Below are 25,569 nucleotides of genomic sequence, written 5' to 3' on the forward strand. Positions count from 1 at the left end.
CAAGAGCCACTGAAGAATCCTCATGTGTAATCTTGCCAGAGGAACTAAAAGAACCGTGGCAGACATTGAGCCTAAAACTTGAAGAACCATCCTGGCTGGGGCTTTGGATCTCGAGATCAGAGCTTGAACTTGGCCCTGTAAAGTTTGGATCCTTTCGGCAGGAAGAAAGACGCGCATCAATCTTGAGTCTATCTCTGCTCCTATAAACTTTATGCGTTGAGAGGGCAGCAAGACAGACTTTGACCAATTGAATGTAATCCCCAGGGAAATACCCAGGGAGATGGTGGCTTTGAGGTTGTCCATTAGTAGATGCCTGGTGGTGGCAGTCAGGAGCCAGTCGTCGAGATAGGGAAACACTTGGAATCCAAGACTTCTCAGGTGAGCCGTCACTACTGCCAAACACTTGGTGAACACCCTGGGGCGGTGGTGAGACCAAAGGGCAGAGCGCAAAATTGGTAATGACTGACTCCCAGGCTGAAGCGCAGATACCTCCTGGGCGCCTGATGTATCGGTATGTCATAATAGGCGTCCTTGAGGTCTATGGAGCACATCAAACATCCTTCTCCAACAATGGGAGAATGGATTGTAATGTGACCATTCGGAATTTGGATTTCGTGACGGATTGGTTCAGTCTGCTGAGATCTAATATTGGTCTCAGGTCCCCTGTCTTTTTTGGCACTAAAAAGAACCTGGAGTAATTTCCTGATCCGATCTGGTCTGTGGGGACCGGTTGGATGACTCCTTTTCTAGCAGCTTTAAAGCTTCTGCGGCTGCCATTTCCCTTTGACTGGGTGGAGGGTCCGGGATTCTTTTGGACGGTGGGGGCGAGTATGTGAATGGGATGGTGTAACCTCCGGCAATGATCCGAAGCACCAATCTGTCCTGAGTGATTGACTCCCAGGCTTTTAGGTGCTTGGCAAAATGACACCCGACTGGCTCCGGAGCAGCACAGCCGGGCAATCCCTCATGACGTGTGGGAGGCTGAAGAGCCACGAAAGGACTCGTGGTCTCCAGAATTGCGGGGCCCTCTGCCGCCTCTGGGACGGCGTCTCCCTGAAAAATTTCCCCGTCCTCTGCCTCTGGAAGGGGAATCTTCCTGCTGTTGGAAGAAAAACTTGCGAGATTTGCGGAACCACATTTTCCCACCTCCTTTAGCCTTGGGGTAAGGCTGAAAGGGAGTGGAATAACGGGCACCTACGGCAGATAAAGTTTTTCCCTCTTGCTCACAGCGGGTAAGGGTGTCTTTAACCTTGGGTCCAAACAATGAGGACCCATCAAAGGGAGCGTCGTGAAGGAAGACTTGAAGGCCTCCATAAACTGACACAAGCGGAGCCAGGCTTGTCTCCGTAGAGCCACGCCTGTGCCTGCCGCTCTACCCCCTTGCCGCATAGGAAATGAGCCTCATGGACGAGTTAGAAATTGGCGTAAGGATAGCCAACTGAGAGCTAACCGTCTGGGCTAGCTGCTTAGATAGCTTACCCCAGAGGGAATCTGACAACTCCTTGACCAGATCCCTCTGAAGCCTGGTAAAATGTGCCAAATAATTCAGAGACCTTAAAGTAAAGGCCGCTGAAGTCAGGGTGCGCTTCCCGTACCTGTCCATACTCCTAGACTCCTTATTAGGAGGATGGATAGACGTTGAAGCCTCTGCCACGTCCTGTTGTGTAGCAGATGCCACCACCATGGCATCTACAGCCACGCCTTTAGTGAGGAACTCCTTCTCGGGGGGAGCAGACAAGAATTTATTTGGACGAGAAGGGACTGGTTCCACGGTATCTGGATGTTCCCACGCCCTAAGACAAACCAAATCCAGAAGCTCGTCAAAGGGCGGAGACACCCAGGAGGCGGAGGGCTGAGCCCCAAAGGCCTTGAGGAGCACTGACTCGTCAGCAGAGGGGGGTTTGGATATCCAGCCGCCTCGTTGTTTGAGGATCTCTAAGATGTCTGCAAATGAGACATCATCCGAGGACGACTTGAGGACCCCTCTGCATCATCCAGATCAGTGTCTGATGTAATAGACTCGGGAGTCCACGTGCTTCCTCTTGCACGATCTCTTCCTTGGGGTTCCTCCGAAGACAACTCCGAAGAACCCTCAGGAGGAGGGAACCCCACTGGGGTAACCTCAGGCCCGGGCTCCGCTGACTACGGACAGGGGAACTGCCAAAGACCCAGTCTCCACGCCCAGGGAAGGTGCCGGTAAAGCCGGAGAGATGGCGAAGAGGACTTGGCCAAGGCACTCCTCATGGCTCTGAAAGCCGGACCCCAGAATCCTGGGAGTGTCCGGTCCCGAGCCGTGATAGCCGACGGAAGTCCCGCAGCCGAAGCACCGAGGGGGAGGCTCGGAACCAAGCATAGGTCCCGAAACATCACCCCCGGGTCCAGCCGAAGAAGTCCGCGTACCAAACTCGGACCCGAAGGCCCGGGTTGGAGTAAGGGTCGGAGCCGACCCTGAGATCTCCACCGGCTCCAACAGCACCTGCTCCGGAGCGAAGCAGTCGGAGGAGGAATGGCAATGGGGTGGACCAAGGTCATCGGCTCCGAAGCCAACTGGGTCGGAACCGAAACAAATTTTTGGAAGACTGGAGACTGGAACAGTCTTTGGAGCACCCTGTCTATATCAGAATCTGACATCCTCGAAGACCGAGAGGAAACAGAGCGGGTTGAGACGGCCTCTCCAACGGCCCCAAAGGGCTAGGGGACCGGCTCCGAGGCGACTCGATGAGTATCGGCGCCGAGGGAATACACATACCAGATTCCATCGGTGCCGAGGAGGAAGTGTCTGAGCGGGCAACCTTTGTCGGCTCCGAGAGCAGTGGAGCCGACGAAGGTGACCCGCCTCTCGATGCCCCAGCCATCGGCTCCGAAGCCAGAGGAGTCGATACTGGTGGCATCGAGGCAGACCGTTCCGACCTCGGCTCCGAAGTCCTTGGAGCCGAAGGAGAGGCCTGCCTATGTTTCTTAGCGGTCGGATCCGACGGACTGGTCGGAACCGACGCCCTTTTCTTTTTGGCCGGAGAAGGAGAGGATGCCAAAGCTTCTTCGAAAGAAGGTTTAATTAATCCCTTAAGAATTAATTTATTTTTCCTCTCCTGGAGGACCCTTGAGGAAAAAGCGTGACATACGCTACATGATTCCTGTAAATGTTTTGCCCCTAAGCAATACACACAGAGCGAGTGATCGTCCGTGATGGACATTTTAAAACTACATTTTACACATTTTTTAAAGCCCGAAGGCCTAGGATTCTGAGACATTATGGGGGGAATTCAGTAATCTGACTGGAAGAAATACAATTACTGCCCCTAAGTATAGGCTTACAGTTATCACTCGCAAATGACAGGGGACTTTGAAACCCTGTAAGAACAAACAGCTACCAAAAACTTTAAAGCCTTTTACTATATATAAAATATAGAAGGGTTGAATAACCGGGAAGGCCCTAGATGAAAGGGGGGCCTACCAAACACAACCCAGTCACACAACAAAATTTCACAAGAAATTCAAACCAACCACACAACAATGTAAGAATAGCTGTTAAAACAGCTTTTTTTGAAAGAAAACAGCAAAACTGACAGAAAAGTTAGTCAAAAAATAACTACTCAGCTCAGCCAGCTCGAGACCACGTCTTCGCAGGTTAGCGGCAAACGAGATCTGGGGGAATGGTAGTGGTGCATCCTGGGATATAATAAGCTCAGCCAATAAGAGACTTCGCTCTTTGGCATAAGCGTGCCGAGTCAGAGCCGAGGGATCGGCTCCGAACCCATCAGTCAGAATGTAGGCGAGATAGGATCACATAACATCATAGGAGTAACATCAGAAACAAGAAATCAACTAATGCCCTGTATTTACACACTGTCAAACATCCCTCGGCAAAATTTAAGTTTACTATTATTGACCGGATTGTTGGTGATAGGAGTCATCAACAAGGTTGGGAAAATATTTTGACACAAAAAGAGAAATATTGGATCATACATTTGGGTGCATTATTTCCGCCGGGCATTAATGATCACCTTTAATACATCTACTGGGATATATATCCTTTTATGGTTATGATATATATGTTTTTGATAATATCAGAGTATATATAACAATTTATTAATGTTATACTGACGTAGATTTTTTATTATTTTTGCTGATGATTTAATATACTATTAATTATTTTGTTTTTACATATGCATATCAGATTCTAATTGGGCTTATGCTTCCCAAAAAACAATATTTGTTGTTTTTTATTTATTTATGTGTGCATATTTTTTTGATGTATTTTGGCATGTTATTGTGTTATGTTTGTTTATTTAATTGGGTTTATTTTATAATGTGTGGTTTCACAATATGGGGTGCTGGGTCCATTCAAAAAACTTATTCGTGAATTTTGATTGGTTGATTGTGTTGACTGACAGTATAAAATGGTATGAGATGCTGTGGTTGGCTTCTTTACATTTGTCATTGCTCCACTGAAGAAGGGTAACCGAAACCGGTTTGGAGCAGGATATATTGTTATATCCTATGTATTTTCTTCAATAAATTACTTTTGGAACATAACTTGCTGGCCGTTGTGTAATTTGCATAGTTTGGTTGGTCGTGCATCGCTCCACGTGAGAGGTTTGGTGTGTTTGATAGTTATGTGACAGACAGATGTTAGCAGATTCAAACCCCTACCTATCATAGTGCACACACACACTACAAATCTGTGTACTGACTGTGTCTGCCATATGACATAGCAATGGATCTTTTCACAAACACATTACATTAATGTGTGAAGTAATAAAGGACATTTAAGGATAATGTGCATAGTATGATTGGAGGCAACTATGTTAATGTTTACACAAATGTGAGCATTACAATATCAATGTTTCTCGGCATAGGAAGCTGTTTTTGTTTTGTCCAACATTGTCCCAAATATGAAAGACACTATCTATGCAGATATGCTATACAAGGGTTTACTATCAAAATGTCGCATGTCAGTTATGCGACTGTAAAAGTTGAAAGGCACTTTTCCGAGTGGTGGAATTTAATGTCGAAAAATGACGAATCCACAAGAGCGAATGCTAGTGTGCATTCGCTCTTGTGGATTCATTTTGAATGGAATTCACACTATAGTGGGGATCAGGAACTATACCTTTTCCTTCACTGTAGTATAATCTCGGAATTTGTATATATAAGTAGCAGGGGGTGTGGAGCCCCCCTGCAAAACGTGTGTTGAAGGTGCTGGATATCGAGGTAAGTTCGAACAATGTCAACAATTCGATTTTGAATTGTTGACTTTTTTTTTAGTTTATTTTAATCGGCGCTATTGCAAATTTTGACAATGTTTTTCGAGTAAGTAATTACTCACAAAATACATTGTCGAAATTTTGATAGTAAACCCTAAACAAGTCATTAATGAATGCATGTGATGGAAGAGCACTCACAGCATGACAACTGTTTCAGGGTCTATATTATGTCTCCAAAATGTTATTCCAGTGAACACCTATTCATTGACCAGTAATCAGCAAAAATCGCTTCAGTGATTTGCTGAATTTACTAAGGGCAACAAAACAATTGGCCAAAGCACAACAGACAACTACAGAACTTTGCCCTTTTCTCCACTGTAGTGCATCTTGGAGTTGGGTGAAGCCCCCACTTGGGTGGGTTCGAGTCAATTACAAGTTAGTCTGTTGTGCTTCGGGCAACTATATAATTGCCCTTAGTAAATTCAGTGAATCACTGATGCGATTTTCGCTGATTAGGAGTCAATGAATAGGTATTCACTGGAATATATAGAGCCCTGTTTCACTGGTAGGATATTACAAAATGAGTTGATATTTCTTTTTCCACAGTAAAAATTGAGAATAACTTCATGCAATATTGTTTGTGTAATGTCAGTACATTTATAGAATGTTGCCCCTGCCTGGAAATGAATGACAAGCTATAAAAGTCCACTGACTACAAACGTGTATGAATCACATAGCCACAGTGGAAGTTTTAACAAAGCTATGAGACTCCACTATGTGATGTCATTACATCATATGGTTGTGTTGCAACTTGTATGAGCTAAAAGGTATGCAGGAGGTTTATCCAATGCAATTGTACACATTATAACACTTGTGGATGTCATTCATGCATAACATTGGGACACGCAGCACTTACAGTCAGCCAATTTGGGTTTAGAACACCTGATTAAATGATGACAGAAGCTACATGATATTGGGAAACATGAACACAGTACAGTGCCACTGGTGCTACAATCGTGAGATATTTTGGTCTTTGAAGCTGAGACATTATGTTATTGCTGTAAGGAATATGTGTGCCTGTAGTTTCTTTAAAATGCTGCTGCTATATGTGTCTTTTTCATACATTGCCTGCTGCTACGTATACCCAAACACATGGGATTTGTAATACAGTCATCACTGTGCCAGTAGAATGGCAATCATGCACAATGTGTGGATAATCACAAGATTCCAACACATGCCTTACTAAGGCAACAGCATACAGAGCATAGTCTGATGTCCTCATGTCAAAGGAAAAGCATTAGCAGTTCTCATGGGAAATCAAAATGTCTTCCCATGGAGCCATCATTATGCAATAAAGCATTTCTGTGTGAAAAATGAGCTAAATCATTTAAATAGGAATTCTCAGCCATACATGTACACACCATCTAGCTGACTGCCAACATTGTTACCTACCTGCACATTCAGACATATCAACATGAGTGAGTGTGAGGAGGAATGGCTAGATTTGAGCAGACTATCTAAAATTACAAGATACAGAACACTGCCTGAAATCACACCCACCACGAGATGTTCTTTTACGACTGTGACAGTGCACATTTGAATGGATGACATCACCATTCTTTCACGTTTATGTTCTTCTAAAAATGTATGAAGGTGGTTGAGGTGCACAGTAATACTACAGAGCTACACATACTATATGAATTAGAAGCCTTCACTACACAGCACAACAGACCAACACACATGCACAATAGTCAACCATTGCTGGATTCAAACCTCCTTCCTCTGTACACACAGTCTAGAGAGCACAGTATCAACAGCCAGTGCCCAGGATAACTCATACAGTCACTTAGAGTTGGTTCATTTTTGACAGCATGATGTAATCATTGTGTTTCCAACACAGTTTCTTGCCTGGGGGTAATACAAATCTATAGAGTAATTTCTGCTAGTGAAAATACATAAAGTAGAAGTTTACATAACAGTTGTTGTCACAGACACAACTGTACATGACAATACACATACATCCGTTACTTACCCAGTGTTGAATTTTAACCCCCCTACCTATTTACACAATAAGGGCACAGTGTGCAGTTCAGACACGCTGACCTCATCAATGGGATGTACAGAAGATGTTTCTGGTAAAAGTGAGTTTAAGGGATGGGGCATCCTCTCCCATGTTAAAATCTTTCCCTGACTGTAAGTTGATACAGCACATCTACTCAGGAAGCTATACATGCCTGACACTGAAGCCACACACAAGTTCTCCACTGTGAAATTTGAACCTCCTACCTATATAGTTATACAATCTAGAGAACACAGTGTTAGTCACAGGTGTCACACTACAAGTATGACTCTCAAGAGGACAAAGTGCATTTTTTGACAGAATTACCTCATCAGTGTATTGCAGAGAAGTCTGTGTCAAAAGTGGGTTAAACTACAGAGGGATCTGTGAACAAAGTTGAAGTTTTCTCCTGAGTATAAGTGGACACAGCACATTTGTTATTGAAGTTTTACTAACATGACATTAGAACCACAAGAGACACACAAGTTCACCAGTCAGACTAAAACCATCTACGTAACCAGTTATACAATACAGAGAATACAGTCTTATCTGCAAGCACCACAGCAGAAGTCCAACTCTTATAGGAAGAGAGTGCACTTTTCACAGGATGACCTCATCAATGTGTTGCACAGCAGATGTTTTTGGTAAACCTGAGATAAGGTGACAGTGGAATCCTCATCCAGGTTAAATTTTTCCCCAGTCCAGACGTTGATACACTATATCTGTTCAGGAAGCTATATGTACCTGACATTGCAGCTACACACACACACACACACACACACACACACACACACACACACACACACACACACACACACACACACACACACACACTCCCCACTGTGAGATTTGATCCTCTTAAGCACAGTATTAATTCCAAGTGTCACAGGAGAAGACTGACTCAAGTTAAGAGAGTACACTTTTGACATCATGACCTCATCACTGTGTTGCACAGAAGATGTTTGTTAAAAGTGGGAAAAAATCAAAGACGGTTATGTCAAAAGTTAAATGTATTCTCCTCAAAGTGGACACAGCACATTTGATGTTGAGACGTTACTTATCTGTCACAAGATCCTACCCCCCCACACACACACTCCCTACATTGAGAAATGAACCTCCCGCCTAACTAGTTACACAATCTGAAAAACACAGTATTAGTCACAAGTGCCACAGCAGAATTTGATCTTTAAGATGTGAAAATGCACATGTGAAATTAGTAAAACTTCACTGTTTGGAACAGCTGGTGCTGTGCATCACAGTTTTTGGGACAAATGCATGTGTGTGGACAGGTCAACATAACAGCACTGTGCTTGTCATGTCTAATGAAATACTTCACTGCTAAGATTTATATAATGCTCTTTATGTACACTGCATTACTGAGAGGGATATGTACCTGTTTCAGAGTATAGGATGTCAATGACGATCACAACTGTAACCACTGGATTAGCAATCAAGCATTCCTGCCAGTTCATTCTGGGATGATTGCATGGAAATTAAACATTTACAGTCTCACTATCACTTGTCTTGTCTCATGCTTTCACAATGTGCACTGGCACTACAGACAGACAGTTCCTACATATGACAGTGCACTGCAGAATAATGGTGATGGATTATGTATGAAAAGGTTACCCACCATTGTAACACAGTTGCAAGTGTAAGCATTGGAGTGCACACAAACAGTTACATAATGCAATCCACCAGCCCTATCAGCTCCTGTTGGGTGAGAAAATCACCACCTCCACTCTTACATCTCTTGGAAGGTACCACTGCACCAGCAGCCAGGGCTGATCTACCTGACACAGGTGGAGCAGGTAAGGCAGGAGTTGTGGAGCCAACACTGATGGGTTGTGACGCAGATGTGCTGGGTGTCTGTGCTGCCTGCGGTGGTGCCACTACAGCCACCTGTGGAGGTACAGTAGGTTTACCTCCCTGTACTGATGGTCATTTTGTTTTCAACAGCAATTTATAAAACAGAAAATAAAAAGGAGACATACGGCGAGAGGAGACAAAAAAGAGAGAATTAGATCAATGGTATGAAACATTACTTAGTTATTTCAATACGTACAACAATATGACAAATACATATGTACACCCTGTCCACATCCAGATATGATGGGAAGTCATAAATGTGTCATAAAAATCAATCACAATGCTATGATATGACTAATAGAATCATGTACTTCACTGTGCCACGTCAGATATCTGCTTTCTTAGGTAATAACTCCATTTCTTAATGTCATGTAGTATTGAACTTAAAGTTTCTTAGAAAGAGTAGCCTGTAAACAACTGATTATCTGTTACTTGGGTATTAAACCCACACACAATCTGATCTAATCATTGCCTAATGCAATAATAAAAGTTACTGGAGGCATGTAGGCTTGATATCTAAGTTAAGGTATGCCTGATATACAGTGATGGATTGAGAATACTTCTGTGCCTTGCAATCAGCAAAGATGCATACTTATCCCATGCCTCTGTGAGGACAATCATTCTCTCCTGATGCACCTCATGATTTTCTGCTATCTCTGCTGATGCTGTACAGCAGAAAAAGATACAATCTATAAGAAAGTATAACGAATAACTGTGTTGGTTGGCTAATTAATGCCATATCATAGACAGGTTAGTGGTCAGTGTACTTACACAACTGAAGGGTGTTTGCAGTCCTAAGTACCATTAGCTAAGAAGGTCCCTCTTGCACCTCTTCATGCCACTGTAATCGTGGCAGCATTACTTTCTAGTGTGTGGAATGCCAGTTTCACCGGAGACAGCCTTGGCCATGCTATTCCAAGCCTCAGCCTTATACTGACAGCTGGTATATTCCCCCTGTAGAAGCCTCTGGCTATAGTGCTTCATGAGGAGAGCCACAAAAACCTTACCTTTGTTCTCCAAATGGAACACCATCCTTACTATCACCAGCCACATCTGCAGCAGTCAAGCTAGAAATATAGGTCTGACCTGGCACCCAATTCAGATCTTGCATGTAACAGCTTGTGCTCAAAGATGCACAACCTTGCCAACTGTATTTGCATGATTGGAAGCACAACAACTGGCACTGAGTACATCAAGAAGCAAGAATGTGTTAAAAATAGAAGGGAGATTTGGCCATGTGTGATGCTCAAACTATTGAGACATGTTCCAATTTTAAACACTGATATGGTTTATGGTGATGGTTATAATCATGGTTGCTTTGAAAAAAATGTATGACTTGTGAAATATTGGCATGTTGAGGGTTTAACACTGGTAAGATTAAGTGTGAAAGTGTAAAACTTTGCTCATTAACTGTCCCTGCCACAGGAGAACTTGCTTATAAACAAGGTAATTAGAGGCATATTAATTTAAGACAATGCAGAAATACTTAAGAGATACCTATATGTCTGTGACTTTACTTATTCATGGGGCTGCACTTATATGTAAAAGGCAGTGTCTGTGTTTGCAAATACATCTCAGATGCATGCAGTAGCATGATCTGATTCAGACTTGGTAGATTAGGTTACAAACATACATACTTCGTAACACATTGTCATAAATACATACTTATAATATGTGATAACTCAATAATTAAAACAAAAGTATTGGGCACATCATACTATGTATGTGAACTCTGCATTAAGTATCATCATTGTCCAGCTTTCAACCTCAATTTACAAGCATTATATTGAGCTATTATAGCAAGCAATAATGATGCATTTGTTGCAGTAAACATACTCATGTGCCTTTACTGTAACATTCCTAATCCAAATGTTGTGACAAATGGCATTCTGACCCTCTCTGTAAAAGCATCTGTCAACTAGATTTGAACCCTGCATCAGCTGTCTTCACTCTAAGATCATTGCACTTACACCTTGTGCCACAGTTGGGATTTATTTACTGTGTACTATCCAGAATGATGATAGGTGCGCACAGGCACCAGGTTTGTTTGTGCTACAGAAGGCAGCCTGCCAAGCAGAACACAAATGCAAAAGGCATTAGAAAAAAACTGAGAGGAAAAAAACAGCTGACAGGAAAATTAATTCAATCAATGGGTATACCTGGCAATGACTAGAGCAAGAGATGCATTACAGTGACACATCCATCCTTGCCACATCACAAATTTAAATTTCTGGCACACATTATTAGACTTAAAGTTAATGACAAATAATGTGAAAGTGGACAGATACATGCTGTTAGCAATACTGAAATAGCTGAGTTTTAAATGTCAACAGTGATCTAACAAAATGTATGCCTATTCCTCTTCCTGGGACCTTAATGTTGTTCTTGAAAAAATTGACTCAAGCTGCATTTGAGCCTGCAGCTTCAGCTTCCCTACAGCATTGTTCTTGGAAGACTAAAATATACCTAGTCATATGAGTCTTGTAATTTACAGCCCTAAAGGCCAAAGAAGCAGCTGTGTACAACTGTTTGCCCAATCCTTCCATAGATATACTGTCCTTGTCAGAAGGAAGCAGTTTAGCAGAAGGCAAAAACTGGAAGGCCATGAGAGCAATAAATAACCCCTGTGTAAAATCCTGCCCATCATGCTGAGGATTCTTAGGAGCAGGGGAAATGTGCTTTGTCTTCTGCTTCTTTTTAAAGGGATAGCCATCCAAAACATCTTAGGAGATTCAGACCCCTGCCAACACTCACTCAATATAGTGGGAATCTTCTCCCTAACAAGAATCTGTAGAATACCCCTCAGACCCTCGGATATTATCAGCCACAGTGCCCCCTAAACATCTGAAACAGATGTCTGCAGAACCTCAGAGGATGTACAAGAAGCTGGATCCACACCGGCATCCAAAATGTTTGCAGCAGAGGATTTCGACGGACAAACCGGGTGATGCTCTGGGCTTTCACCAACCTTGAGAAAGACGCCTGGGGGAGGCGGTATACCAGTAGAATCCAACCTTTTTTTACTTTCTTAGCAGATGGCTAACCCTTTGGCTGGGATAATTCAGACACTGTACCTTGCATCAACAACTTAAGATACTGGTTTTCCAGGTAGATGAATAAGGAGGAGAGATGACTATGAAGAGTTTTAGGGACAAACCTCTAACAAATAGGGCACAACATATGATCATGAGAAGAGCCTAAGCAAAACAAACACTGCTTGTGATGGTCCTTATGGGGAATCTGTCTCCCACACTGGCATTTTCCCTTTCTGGATGACATGTAAGCTTACAACTAAAAGAAAAAGTAATAAGAAGCAAACTCTCAATGACTTGGTAACCTGAAGATGAACAAGCATACAGACCAATGATCAAAGATAGCATTTGGACTGGTGGCAAAGAAGTTCTGAGGAAGGTACATCCATACATCACCTTTATGATCTAAGCCGTGAGCAGAGAGCATATGTACCTAAGGCTTTGGTATACTGGCCGTACGTCAGGCTACTCTTGGCAGGGGATCCCTAATGTAATGAATAGTGTAACAATGATATGGAAGGACATCTGCTCATCTCCTGTCTACTACTCTGCATATCCATTTATCAATTACCCGCTCCAGAACTTTCATGCGGTGTAACAGGAGTTTGATACCTCTATACTGGGGTCTACTTTAAAACATTAAAATCTCATAACATTGAACTTCAAAACACTGAGACCATAACATCAAAAACCCAAAACAAAGAAACCTCAGAACACTGAAACTTTGCATCATAAGATTGAAAAGTACAACTCACATGTAAATAACGTTCACTCCATCTATAACACCAAACTAACAAACACACTTTTTACTACATTTCTGCAGGGGGGCAAGCCCCCCCCCCCTGCACTCTCTGTAAATTAAATATACCAACTTCAAGATCGCACTGCAGTGGAAAAAAGTTAATTGCCTAACCTCACTGTATCGCAATCATCATAAAGAATGTGGGGGTGGGAGGTTGGCATAATGGTTAGGGTGTTTACCTTACAAACACAAGGTGCAGTGTTTGATTCTCACATGGGGTTGGCTAGGCTTAAAACGGCCCACAAGGGCAGTTAGCCTAGTATGAACCTATGAAACTAAACATAATGTCTAAATCACTTACCTGTATGGCCTAAAACACATACAGATTGGCAAAATAAACACTTTTCCCCCATTCACTTCTCCCAGCACTTCTCAGAACACTAACTTAACTTCCATGAAAGCAACACATCCATATGTTAACATTCTGTATGGTGATCATGTTACAGTGGGGATAGGAAATTAACTTTTTTCCACTGTAGTGTGATCTAAGAGTTGGTATATTTAATTTATTGGGGGGGGGGCAGAGCCCACAACATGGGGGTGCTTGCCCCCCTGCAGAAACGTAGTAAAAAGTGTGTTTGTTAGTTTGGTGTTGTTATAGGTGGAGGGGGTGTTATTTACATGTACGTTGTAGTTTTCTATGTTATGATGCACACTTTCAGATTTCTGAGTTTTCGTTGTTTTGGGTTTTCAGTGTTTTGAGTTTTTAATGTTATGATCTCAATGTTTTGAAGTTCAATGTTATGAAATTCAGTGTTTTGAAGTAGACCCCTATACTGCCCACAGTTGTGTAGGTCTCTCGTTCTTGTACACTAGCACTAGAAAGTTTATTCTCCAGTCATTTGGAACATACATTTCGCTCAATACTAATATGAGTAGCCTCTTGAGCCATTTCTTCCTTGAGTCACACAACATCTTGATTATACTGGCCATGACTTCATCTGAGCATGCTACTTTCCCTGACTTAATTTTTATTAGTGCTATTCTTACTTCTTCTAGCATGGATTCCACTTCTTTCATCATAGGCTGTGACTGGGGCCGTACAGCTTCTATGGAGTGTCTTTATTCAGAAGCTGCTGGAAGTACTCCTTCCATTAGCCTTTGAAGTCCCGTGGACTGGTGAATAGGTTGTTGCTGGCATCCTTTATGAAGGGTGTATGATGAACATCTTCTTTATCTTTCTGTCTTTGCCTTGGAACCTGATAAGAGTTTCTTTGTGTCATCTACTGAGTCATTTTCCAGAAACTGGTGAAATGCCACTGGTGCCTATACATAAGGTCAGCAGGACTAAGACAGAATATATGTGTGTGAATGAGAGGGAGGATAGAGGAATGGTGAGGATGCAGGGAGTAGAGATGGGGTGGATGAATTTAAGTACTTGGGATCAACAGTTCAGAGTAATGGTGAGTATGGAAGAGAGGTGAAGAAAAGAGAACAAGCAGGATGGAGTGGTTGGAGAAGAGTGTCAGGAGTGATTTGTGACAGACGAGTACAGTACAGTTGTGTACACTTACCATAAATGTAGATGTTCGAGTGTCTTCACTGTTGCAGTCATGACTGTAGGGTTCTCCTGCAGTCATGACTGTAGGGTTCTCCCCTGCCGGCAGGCAGTCCTCGGTCGGCCAGAATCCCAAAGTCTGGGTCCGGCGTCGGCTGTTCAGCCATGCTCCCTGACGTCAGAGCGCCAGGAGTACAAAGCTGACAGCCGACGCCATGTTCTCCTGTTTTTCTTGCCCCAGATGTCAGGAGTTCCAAAATGAACTTTGCAAATACACCTCAGAAGAATGGTGAAAAAAGGAACCACACAAAAGTAAAAATAAGAGGGGACAGGAGGGAGGGAAACCCAGACTGCAACAGTGAAGACACTCGAACATCTACATTTATGGTAAGTGTACACAACTGTACTATGTTCATCGTGTTTCACTGTTGCAGTCATGACTGTAGGATAGAATCCAAAAGCAGAAGGAAAGGGAGGTGGTCATAAAGTAGAAGGGGCGGCTAAAAGGCCCTGCAAGACTGCAGAAGCAAAGCCTGCCCTAGACTTAGAGTAGAGAGGTAGATTGTAGTGCTTTGAAAAAGTATGCACTGAACTCCAAGTTGCAGCTTCCAAAATGTCTTTGGTAGGAACTCCCCTGAGGAAGGCAGCGGAAGTGGCAGCAGCTCTGGTGGAATGAGTCCTTATACTCCCTGGGATTTGCTTTCCATGGTGTGAATAGCAAAATCTGATTCCATGAGCAATCCATTTAGAAATGGTCTGTTTTGAAATGGCTTTACCTTGGGAACTTGAAGCATAAGAAACAAACAATTGCTCTGATTTCCTGATGTCCTTGGTTGTGTCCAGGTAAAAACGTAGTTGTCTGTGTACATCCAAGGAATGTAAGATCCTTTCCCCTTTATTTTGAGGAGTGGGGAAAAAGTTGGCAAGTGAATAGTTTGATTTAAAGCCACTTTGGAAACCACCTTAGGCATGAAAGTAGGATTAGTCCTTAAAGACAACCTGTCTTGATGAAAAATAATATAAGGTTCCACAGCCATAAGAGCTTGCAACTCTGAAACTCTCCTGGCAGAGGTCAGAGCTAACAGGATGGCTGTTTTCCAAGATAAAAACTTGATATCAGAAGTGGCAGCAGGCTCAAAAGGAGGTAAGGTGAGCTTTTCCAAAACATAGTTGAGATCCCAAGCAGGAATGGGAGGAGATCTAGGGGGCCTTAAGTTCTTAGCTCCTCTGAGAAACTGTCTCATGAGCTGGTGGGAAAAGATTGGAGGGTCTGTATTATAATGAGCAGAAATAGCAGAGGCATGTATCTTAATGGAAGAGAAAGAAAGACCCTTATGTAAGAGGTCTGTCAGGTAAAGTAAAATCAAAGGAATGTTAGGAAGAAGAGGATCAGAATCCTGAGCCTGCATCCAGGAACAAAATCTTTTCCATTTTCCTGCATAAGATTTTCTAGTGCTAGGACGTCTGGTTTCTAAAATGACATCCATAACCTGCTTGGGTAGGAGAGAATGAATCAAAGACCCTGGATTAACCAGGCTGCCAGGCTGAGTGTTCTGACATGGGAGTGTAGAACCTGACCCTGGTGTTGGGACAGAAGGTTCGGAGTTTGTGGTAAAATCCAAGGGGGCTCCAGACAAAGGTTTTTTAGAGTTGGGTACCAAAACTGTCGAGGCCAATTTGGGGCCAGCAAGATTATCATCTTGGGCTTGTCTTGTTTGATCTTTAATAATACCCGTGGAAGAAGAGGAAGAGGCGGAAAGGTATATCCCGAGAGGTTTCTCCAACTGAATGATAGTGCATCCACTTTCCAAGCTTGTTCGTGGAAAGTCCTGGTGCAAAAAATCTGTAGTTGATGATTGAGGTGGGATGCAAAGAGGTCTATGTGAGGACATCCCCAGACTGCTGTTATCATCTTGAATATTTCAGTGTCCAGCATCCACTCGTGTGGGTCCGAAAGGTTTCTGCTCAAACTGTCTGCCAGGAAGTTTTGCTTCCCTGGTAGAAACTGAGCTTGAAGGTCCAGATTGCAAGCTAGAGCTGTGTTCCGCAGATCCATGGCTAGTCTGCAAAGGGGGTAGGAATGAGATCCCCCTTGCTTGTTTATGTACCACATAACTGTGGTATTGTCTGTCCGTATCAGTAGTTGTCCTGGTTGTAGAAGATTCCTGAAGGCCAATAGGGCTTTCTGAACGGCTAAAATTTCCTTTAAATTGATATGCAGGTGCTTCTGATCCTTTGTCCAAAGGCCTTGCAGACAGTTGCCCTGAAAATGGGCTCCCCAGGCATAATCTGAGGCATCCGTGGTTAGTATCTGAGTGGCAGGAGGCAGGCAGAAGGGTTTTCCTTTGTTTAGAGTACATGCCTTGGACCACCAAAGGAATTCCTTTTGAAGACAAGGCAGGACGGAGATCAGTATGTCTAAACTGTGGCAATGCTGAGACCATACACTTTTTAGGTACCACTGTATTTTCCTCATATGTAGTCTTGCATATGGTACGAGAAGGATGCAGGAGGCCATGTAACCCAAAGCCTGCAGGAATCTCCTTGCAGATAGCTGAGTTAAAATTGCCAAGGTTTTGAAAGTTGAAGCCAGCTGTAACTGTTTTTCGTATGTCAGAAATGCCATCTGGGTTGTTGTGTTTAGAGAAGCGCCCAGAAAAGTTATCTTTTGTGAGGGAGTCAAATTTGACTTTTTTATGTTTACAGTGAATCCCAGGAACTTGAGAAGATTCTGAACAAACTGTAGATGCTGGAGTAAGACCTCCTTGCTGTCTGCCTGAATAAGACAGTCGTCCAGATAAGGGTAAATTTGAATTCCCTTGAGTCTGCAATAAGCTACTACTGGAGCCAGGCATTTGGTGAAGACCCTGGGTGCAGTAAACAATCCAAAGGGCAGCGCATAGAATTGAAAGTGTCTCGATCCGGCCTTGAACCTGAGGTATTTTCTGTGGTCCTGCCTGATGGGAATGTGTAAATATGCCTCCTTTAAATCCAAAGTTACCATCCATGCATTTTTGGTCAGCATTGGAAGTAGCTGCTGTAGAGTAAGCATCTTGAATTTTGGTATCTCTAGAAAAGTGTTCAAGACTGACAGATCCAGAATGGGTCTCCATGAATTTTGCTTCCTGGGGACTAGAAAGAGCCTTAAGTAAAAACCTTGTCCCATCTCAAAAGTGGAACTAGTTCTATGGCTTTCATAGCCAAGAGAGCTTCCACCTGGTTAAAGGCCTCTGTCCATTGATGTTTTGGAAGATCTGGCCATCCGCTTGGCCTTGGTAGGGTATGAAAATGGAATTTGTAACCTCTTGAAACCACATCCAGAACCCACTTGTCTTGGGTTATATGAGTCCAATTTGGGTGAAAAAGAGAAAGTTTTCCTCCGAGAGGGGCTTCCAGGCAAGAAGTTCCTGCAGCCCAACAGAGGGAGTCATTGAGTCTGTTTCCTATGAGCTTGCGACCTGTCCTCTCCTCCCCTAGGGGTGGAAGCAGTCCACTGTCTTGGTCTATAAGAGGCTTGTGTTTGAGGCCTTCCTCGGGAGCATCTGTATCTACCCCTCTGAGGCCTGTCTGAATTGGGAAAGGACCAATTTTTAGTAGGCCAATTCCTACTAAATCTGGGTGGCTGTACTTGTAAGAAATCTTTAACTGTTTGCATGGATTTTGCCTTGTCCTCCATCTTTTTAATAACCTCTTCAGCTTTAGATCCAAACAAAACATTATGCCGGACAGGAGCATCCAATAAATTAGCTTTTACTTGATCTGGCAAATTTTGTTCCTTTAACCATGCATGCCTTCTAATTACTGTGCCAGAGGCAGCAGCCCTACAAGAAGCCTCCAAAGCATCAAATCCACAGTGTAAACCATGCTTCCCAACTTGTTCAGTGGCATGCATTAAGTCATGTAATTCTTTATCATCTGCACAGGCGGAAATGGAAGATAGCTTTTGTTTTAAAACAGACAGGAGAAATTGCTGGTATTTCAGCATATGAAACTGACAGTTTAAAGCCCTAATAGATAACGTAGCAGAAGTGTACACTTTTTTGCCCCATCTTTCTAAAGATCTGGAATCCTTCTCAGTGGGAATGGGGTTTTTAACAGAAGCGGCCTTAACTCCCTTAGGACCCTGAGAAATGGTTTCAGGGTCAGCAGTAGGGTTCTTGTATAAAAACTGGTGGGAATCAGGAACCCTGTAATATCTGTCAGGCTTAACAGGAGCTGGAGGAAAAGAGTCAGGGGTTAAGTTAGCCTCCGAAAAAGCATCATCCACAATATCCAAAATAGGAGGAATAGCCAGGGGCCTATGCTGGGGAAGAAGAAGAAAATCCCTTAGTCTTTTCTTAGATTCCAAATACTCCTGTCCTTCCCAGTGGAAATGTTCCCTCATTTCATGCAAAGTTTCCCCAAAAGAGAAGTCCTCAGGGGGAGAAGCTGAAGGAATGGATTCCTCAGCATCTGAATCCTCATAAGGAGGGAAAGAATATTCCTGGTCAGAAGAAGAAACTGAAGAAACAGAAGCCTGATCAGAGGAGTCATAATAAACTTCCTGCCTTGGCCTTTTATCTGGAGGGGGATGTGAACCCCTAATCATAGTAAGTAAGTCCTCCGCCATCTTAAGTAACTGTTTCTGTGACTTGGGAGCCGGATCAGAAGAGGCCTGTGTTGCAGTCTTTGATTTGGAAGGAGTCTTTGCCTTTGTCTTTGTCTTTGCCTTTATTAGAAGCTGAGTAGGCCTGAAAACCCCTTTGGAAGCCGGTACCTGCACAGCGGCTCCGGACCCATCCGAAGGAGCATTGTCCGAAGGTCCTGCCACATAAATATTCAAAGGCCTAGTTGGCTCCTCGTGGGAGTCCGTTTCGGCCATCGGTTCTGAAATGGCCGACGACAGGGGCTGCAAAAGCGCCTCACTGACGACGGCCGAACCTGAAGCTGGCTCTGCTTGTACAATATCGTCTGATTTGGACCTCGGAGGCCTGTCTTTGTCCTTGCGTCGTTTGTGAACTCTGGTAGCCGGAACCGTATCCGACGACATTTTGTAATTAAAACGCCTACCGAAGTAATGAAATGCAAAATCGTACCTTCGTTTAACTGTACGTTGATTGAATCTAGCACAAAACCGACAACTAGCTACGTCGTGGTCAGGGCCTAAGCAAGGAATACAGTAAGAAGGAAAATCCTTATGAGGTATTTGCTTCCCACATGAAATACAATTATTAACTTTTTCTGACATCGGACTGGAGCAAGAAAAAAGTTTCCCCAACAGGGTACTTAGCTTTGAGTAGGAGAAGAAAGTCTTCGGACTGAAGTTTGTTCAGGAAAAATTGTCAGGAGTCAGCTGACCGGCACTTGCGAACTGCTATCACCGCACGGCAAGAAAGCCTGGAGAACATGGCGTCGGCTGTCAGCTTTGTACTCCTGGCACTCTGACGTTGGGGAGCATGGCTGAACAGCCGACGCCGGACCCAGACTTTGGGATTCTGGCCGACCGAGGACTGCCTGCCGGCAGGGGAGAACCCTACAGTCATGACTGCAACAGTGAAACACGATGAACATCAGTAAGAGTGAAAGGGAAGGTCTACAAGTGGGTAGTGAGACCAGATATGTTATATGGGTTGGAGACAGTGGCATTGACAAAAAGGCAGGAGTTAGAGCTGGATGTGGCAGAGTTAAAGATGTTAGGATTTGCACTGGGTGTGACGAGGGTGGACAGGATTAGGAATAAGTATATTAGAGGGTCAGCCCAGGTTGGAAGGTTTGGAGACAAAGCCAGAGAGGCAAGATTATGGTGGTTTGGACATGTGCTGAGGAGGGATGCTGAGTATATTGGGAAAAAGATGTTAAGGATGAAGCTACCAGGTAACAGGAAAAGAGGAAAGCCTAAGATAAGGTTTATGGATGTGGTGAGAGAGGACATGCAGGTGGTTGGTGTGACAGAGCAAGATGCAGAATAAGTATATTAGAGGGTCAGCCCAGGTTGGAAGGTTTGGAGACAAAGCCAGAGAGGCAAGATTACGGTGGTTTGGACATGTGCTGAGGAGAGACGCTGAGTATATTGGGAAAAAGATGTTAAGGATGAAGCTACCAGGTAACAGGAAAAGAGGAAGGCCTAAGATAAGGTTTATGGATGTGGTGAGAGAGGACATGCAGGTGGTTGGTGTGACAGAGCAAGATGCAGAGGACAGGAAGAAATGGAAACAGATGATCCGCTGTGGCGACCCCTAACGGGAACAGCTGAAAGATGATGATAATGATGAAGGTGCTATTAAAAATGCCACTGACTAGGCTCCTATCTCAAAACTTAAACTAATAAGCTTGACCTGTGTACAAGATACCCTGAAATAAAATGGTGAAGACATGCAGCTAAAACCTTTAGAAAATAAACCTGTCAATGTTTTTGTGAGCGCTATGTTTTGGATGTTGCACATTTCTAAGTAATGTTCTTCTTGCTGAATGACATGGTGCAGACAAAGACTTGCACAATTTGCTCACTTTATATCAACTCAGTTTCACCATTCTTGAATCATGAATGAATATGAGAGTGCTGTCATATTACAACACATTTATGTAAATAACATACAATACATAATTTAGTTCATATATTCAGATACTGTAAATGCAGCAGACTGACTAATGTATACCAATTACCGGTATGAGTACCTACATTATGTTTGTGGCAGAAGTTGACAGCTTGGAGAGTCTGCTTTGTAATACTCTTCACTAGATGCTCTGGTACTCTGGAAAACAAAAATATAAAATAAAATAAAAACACTTGTTTAGAAAAGATAGCAATATTAAAGAACTGCATAAAGTGCACTTCCAGCAGTATTGAAAAAAAAATTAAAGCTATACTGTAAGAGAACATGCCTGTAAGAAAAATACATTCTTAGAAAAGATTTTATTAACCAACTTTACTGTATCATTTGTCAGTACAGTTATAAACACAGGAAAACATGAAAATATTTTTTGTTTATAGCTGTCACAAAGACACTGGCAATGGTATTCCAATGACAGAAAAGCAAAGTATCTGAAGCTGATTTTCAGAAAGTTCTTATTTGGTTTAACATATTATTCAGAATTTACAAGTAAACAAAATGATTAGTCATAAATCTTTCTTTACATTCTTAACATTTCACCAATATATGTCCTAGAAGTCTGTATACCCACTGCATGCTCTGTAAAGTACTTCACCAATAAGTCTTCCCCATTACATAAAATTATGACCCCTTGTTTTTCTTTAGGTATGATATACTAACAGCTTCATGTGGTTTGATGACTTCATGCCTTTTACATACCTGAAGAACATGATCTTTTCATTTACTCTATCACTCACTCACTTGTCCAGAAGTACACTGGAACACTTTGTATGTTATTATACATATATTCGTTTCTCCACAGTTTTATCAAAAATGATCCTATGTTTAGTCACCATACTTGATTTTTCAGAGGCTCCTATATATCAATCTGTAAAACTACAACCTTTTCATTGAACCAGTCCAGTACTATCATAAGTTACCTCTTCTTAGTTCATAATTTATTAACAACCCCAAGCAATAAAAATTTGCCAAAAAGACTAATGAGGTTGATCACTCTCTCTCTTCTAAGTTAGGAACTATAAGTCAAGCACAATAATTTGTCTTCAAGGTTAAATCCTCAAATCCATTAAAATACAGTTTCCTACTTTTGAAGTTCTGTATGGAAATAAAATCATTAGGATGCTTTTATCATCAGTGAAATGCAACAACGTTTTATTAAATAGTAAAACCATTTGCGTGGACCTCACTATAATATATATATAAAATATATCATACTTTTCAGTTTGCTTTATTAACAGCATATAAGGTGAGGTCTTTCTTATTAATTATAATACTCAGACAATTAATTTATTCCACATCTTGTTGTAGGTATTCTCAATACTGCATCATCCAGACAAATATCACATGCCTTTGTTGATTTCCTTTCTACATGGAAAACTAATTTCTATGAGCCACTCTATCTCAGCCAATTTCTTGTCAATGCCACTTCTTCTCACACCTTTATCCCCCTTAATTACACCCCATGCTATTTAAGTCATGTCACTATCATATCTCAGATTAAATATTCCACATTGATATTCTGTGATTGAGAAACAGTTGATTAAGAATTTATGAAATCAAACATGTTCTTAAAGTGCTTATAAATTACCTTGAAAACATTTCCTGCTAAGTGATCCAAAACTGGAAGAACATTGTGAAAGGAGACTAATGGAAGAGTGTGAAGCTTCTACTATGAAACCCCTCTTAAACTGCAAATGGTCAGATCATAAATCCTCAGTCCACAAACCCCAAACCCAAAAGCTAATAACATTAACTCCAATAGGACAGCACCAAACCAGTGTATCCTGCATACAGAGGCAGGCCCTCACAACACACACACACACACACACACACACACACACACACACACACACACACACACACACACACACACACACACACACACAAACTCCTCTGGTGTACAGCACTAGAGAAAGGAGAATTGTCAAACAGTGTACCTGAGTCTTCAGCAATCACTTTTTCACTCTTGTAGGAATGAGGCAAGTGATTTGTGTGATATACTACATCAAGGTCATGCAAAAAAGCCAATTCTGTATGCCAAATAACCAATCTGACAATGATGATTTTGAGTAGATTTATACCAAATAAGTGAAGCATAGGTCAAATAATTACACAATCCCAGAGAAAACAAAATGAAGAAAAATATTTACTTTAAAAAATGAAATTCAAAAACCATCACCCACTATCAAAAACACAGTTCAATAAATAGCCCAGCAATCTAAAAGTGCACAGAGACAATCTGGTGATGCTGTGCAACAATGACACACACAGAAAGGCTTCTGGCAAAAACTGTACAAATGTTTCTGAATCTGCAGTACGTCTTCCTGTACCTTTACAAGTACAGCTGCTCCCACATACACCGCTACTTAATTATTCTGTCTCCCAAGTTATGTAGTCGTATGAAAATGAAAACAGGAATAGCTGGTGTTAACCGAAACCAGCTATTTTCACTTTCTCTGAGGTAGCTTAACGTCGGAGTTAGAATATTTATCAGTGCTAAGGAGGAATACAGCCCCAAAGAGAGATATATGGCACATTTACTGCAGAATGCTGAATCCAGTCCATGATACTGAAATAAACTATGTATTTATTTATTTTATTTATTTATTTTATTTACATTTGTTTACTGGGTAATTTCAACTGGACACAGGTCCTTTTTCAGCACAGGCCCAGGGAGAAATGCTCCACAGAACAATAAATGAGCAGCAGAGTACATGAAGAACAATTGAATATACATACAACAGAAAATAATACATACTGCAGCAAACATTAGCTATACATACAATATGAAACATAGTAATGAACAGATATACCAATATCAGCTAGAGACTAGAATAAAGTTAGGATGTATATACAGATAGTACTAAGCTCAAACGGATACTGTACTAAACTCATATACCTAAATCTTATATACAAATATTGCACTAAACTCAAACAGATATAAAGCAGATGCTGCACATGAAGGTGGAACAAGCTAGAAGGGCTAATGAGATGGAAGGGGAAGATAGAGGAGTGAAAGTGGAGACTGAGTGAGTAGTATACGTGGTAGTGAGAGGAAGCTTGGTGTAAGTCAGTTGGATATGTATTTGGAGTTGGGATGAAGTGAGGTAGTTAAGCATGTTATAACAGGTCTAAGAGACTGAGTGAGGAGGGAAGGGGAGGGTAAAGGGTGAGCCAGAGCCTGCAGATGAAGGAATGCAATGATCAGACAGTGTGAGGCAGGGTGGCTAGGGGAGGGGAGAGGAAGGGGAGGTAAAAAGGAGGGTCAGGATTGGTGCAGGGGCATAACCAGAGACTTTTTAAATGAGTTTTTAGTGCAGTCTTGAAGTGATTGCAAGAAGGTAGTGTGGTTAGGGGGGGGGGGGGGGGGTTGTTCCATAATTTGGAAATGACGCAGGAAAATAGTGCTTCTCCTGCCAAGTTCTTGGATTTGGTCATTAGAAGTAGAGTTTTGCTGCTGGAGCGTAGTGGTCTAGTGGAGCAGTAGGGCTGGAGAAGGATTTGAAGAGATGGGTCTTTAAGAGGATGGTTTACTAACTTGTGGGCAAGAGAGAGTTGAATCAAGTGAAGAAGTTGAGGGAGTTCAAACCAATCAAGTTCTCTAAGTGAGATACAGTGGTGGCTGAGATAAGATACACCAGTGACAAACGTAATATTATTGTAGCAAGCCTCGAGTTTGTTTAGGTCTGTTTGTCTAAGGTAGGTAAGTATAAGAGAGGCGTAGAGTAAAGTGGAGATTTGGTGGAAATTGGCAGCAGAAATTCTGGCTGTCTTGGTCAGGAATTGTTTGTTTCTGTGCAATGCACCTAGTTTTTTGTTAACCTTTTTTATGGCAAGAGAAATGTGAGTGTCCAATATGGGATTGTTATCAATCTCAACACCAAGTAGTTTGGTGTGTTCTGTGGGAGAGATTACAGTATTGTCTTTGGCTAGAATATTAAAGTGGTGGATAATTGAGTTAGATTTAGTGGGTAGGAAGATAAGTTTAGTGTTGCTCAGGTTGAGTAATAACTGGGCATTAGATAGCCAGCTTTCTACAGATGAAAAGGCTTTCTGTGTGATGTTGTGAAGTTCAGGTATAGTTGAGGCGGAGCAGATGAGGGTGGAGTCATCTGCATACTGTATAAGAGAAGCATGCCTGGTGGCTGTGAATAGATCATTGGTGAAGAGTGAGAATATTAGGGGACCAAGAATGGAGCCTTGGGGAACACCAAGTGTTACAGGAAGTCAAGGAGACAGGTCATTATGCCAGACAACTGATTGTTGGCGGCCAGTTAGATAGTTGTGAAATCAATCAGTGGCTGATTAGGAAAAGGATAGGTTAGTGAGAACAGAGATTAGTAGTTTGTGTGAGACCATGTCAAAAGCCTTGGATAGATCCAGAAATATAGCAGAGGAGAACAGGCCATTATTTTTATGATGAAGGATAGCGTTGGTGAAAGACAGCAAGGCGGTAGTAGTGCTGTAGTATGGCCTGAAGCCATACTGGGTGCTGGAGAGGAGGTTATTAGC

General features: G+C 42.4%; 1 protein-coding gene across 4 annotated transcripts in view; it reads right to left on the minus strand.

Annotated features, from left to right (window-relative positions):
* The window catches only part of CDKL1 (cyclin dependent kinase like 1), a 1,528,511-nt gene that overhangs the window by 808,978 nt on the left and 693,964 nt on the right, over nucleotides 1-25,569 (minus strand). For all 4 annotated transcript variants that reach the window (XM_044074297.1, XM_044074295.1, XM_044074294.1 and 1 more), the window contains exon 3: nucleotides 21,126-21,198. In XM_044074297.1, coding sequence (XP_043930232.1) covers nucleotides 21,126-21,198 — 73 coding nt within the window. The remainder of the gene's footprint in view (nucleotides 1-21,125; nucleotides 21,199-25,569) is intronic.

Source organism: Protopterus annectens, chromosome 6.part0 (genome assembly GCF_019279795.1).
Source record: "Protopterus annectens isolate FY-2018-M chromosome 6.part0, PAN1.0, whole genome shotgun sequence".
Taxonomy (NCBI): Eukaryota; Metazoa; Chordata; order Ceratodontiformes; family Protopteridae; genus Protopterus; species Protopterus annectens.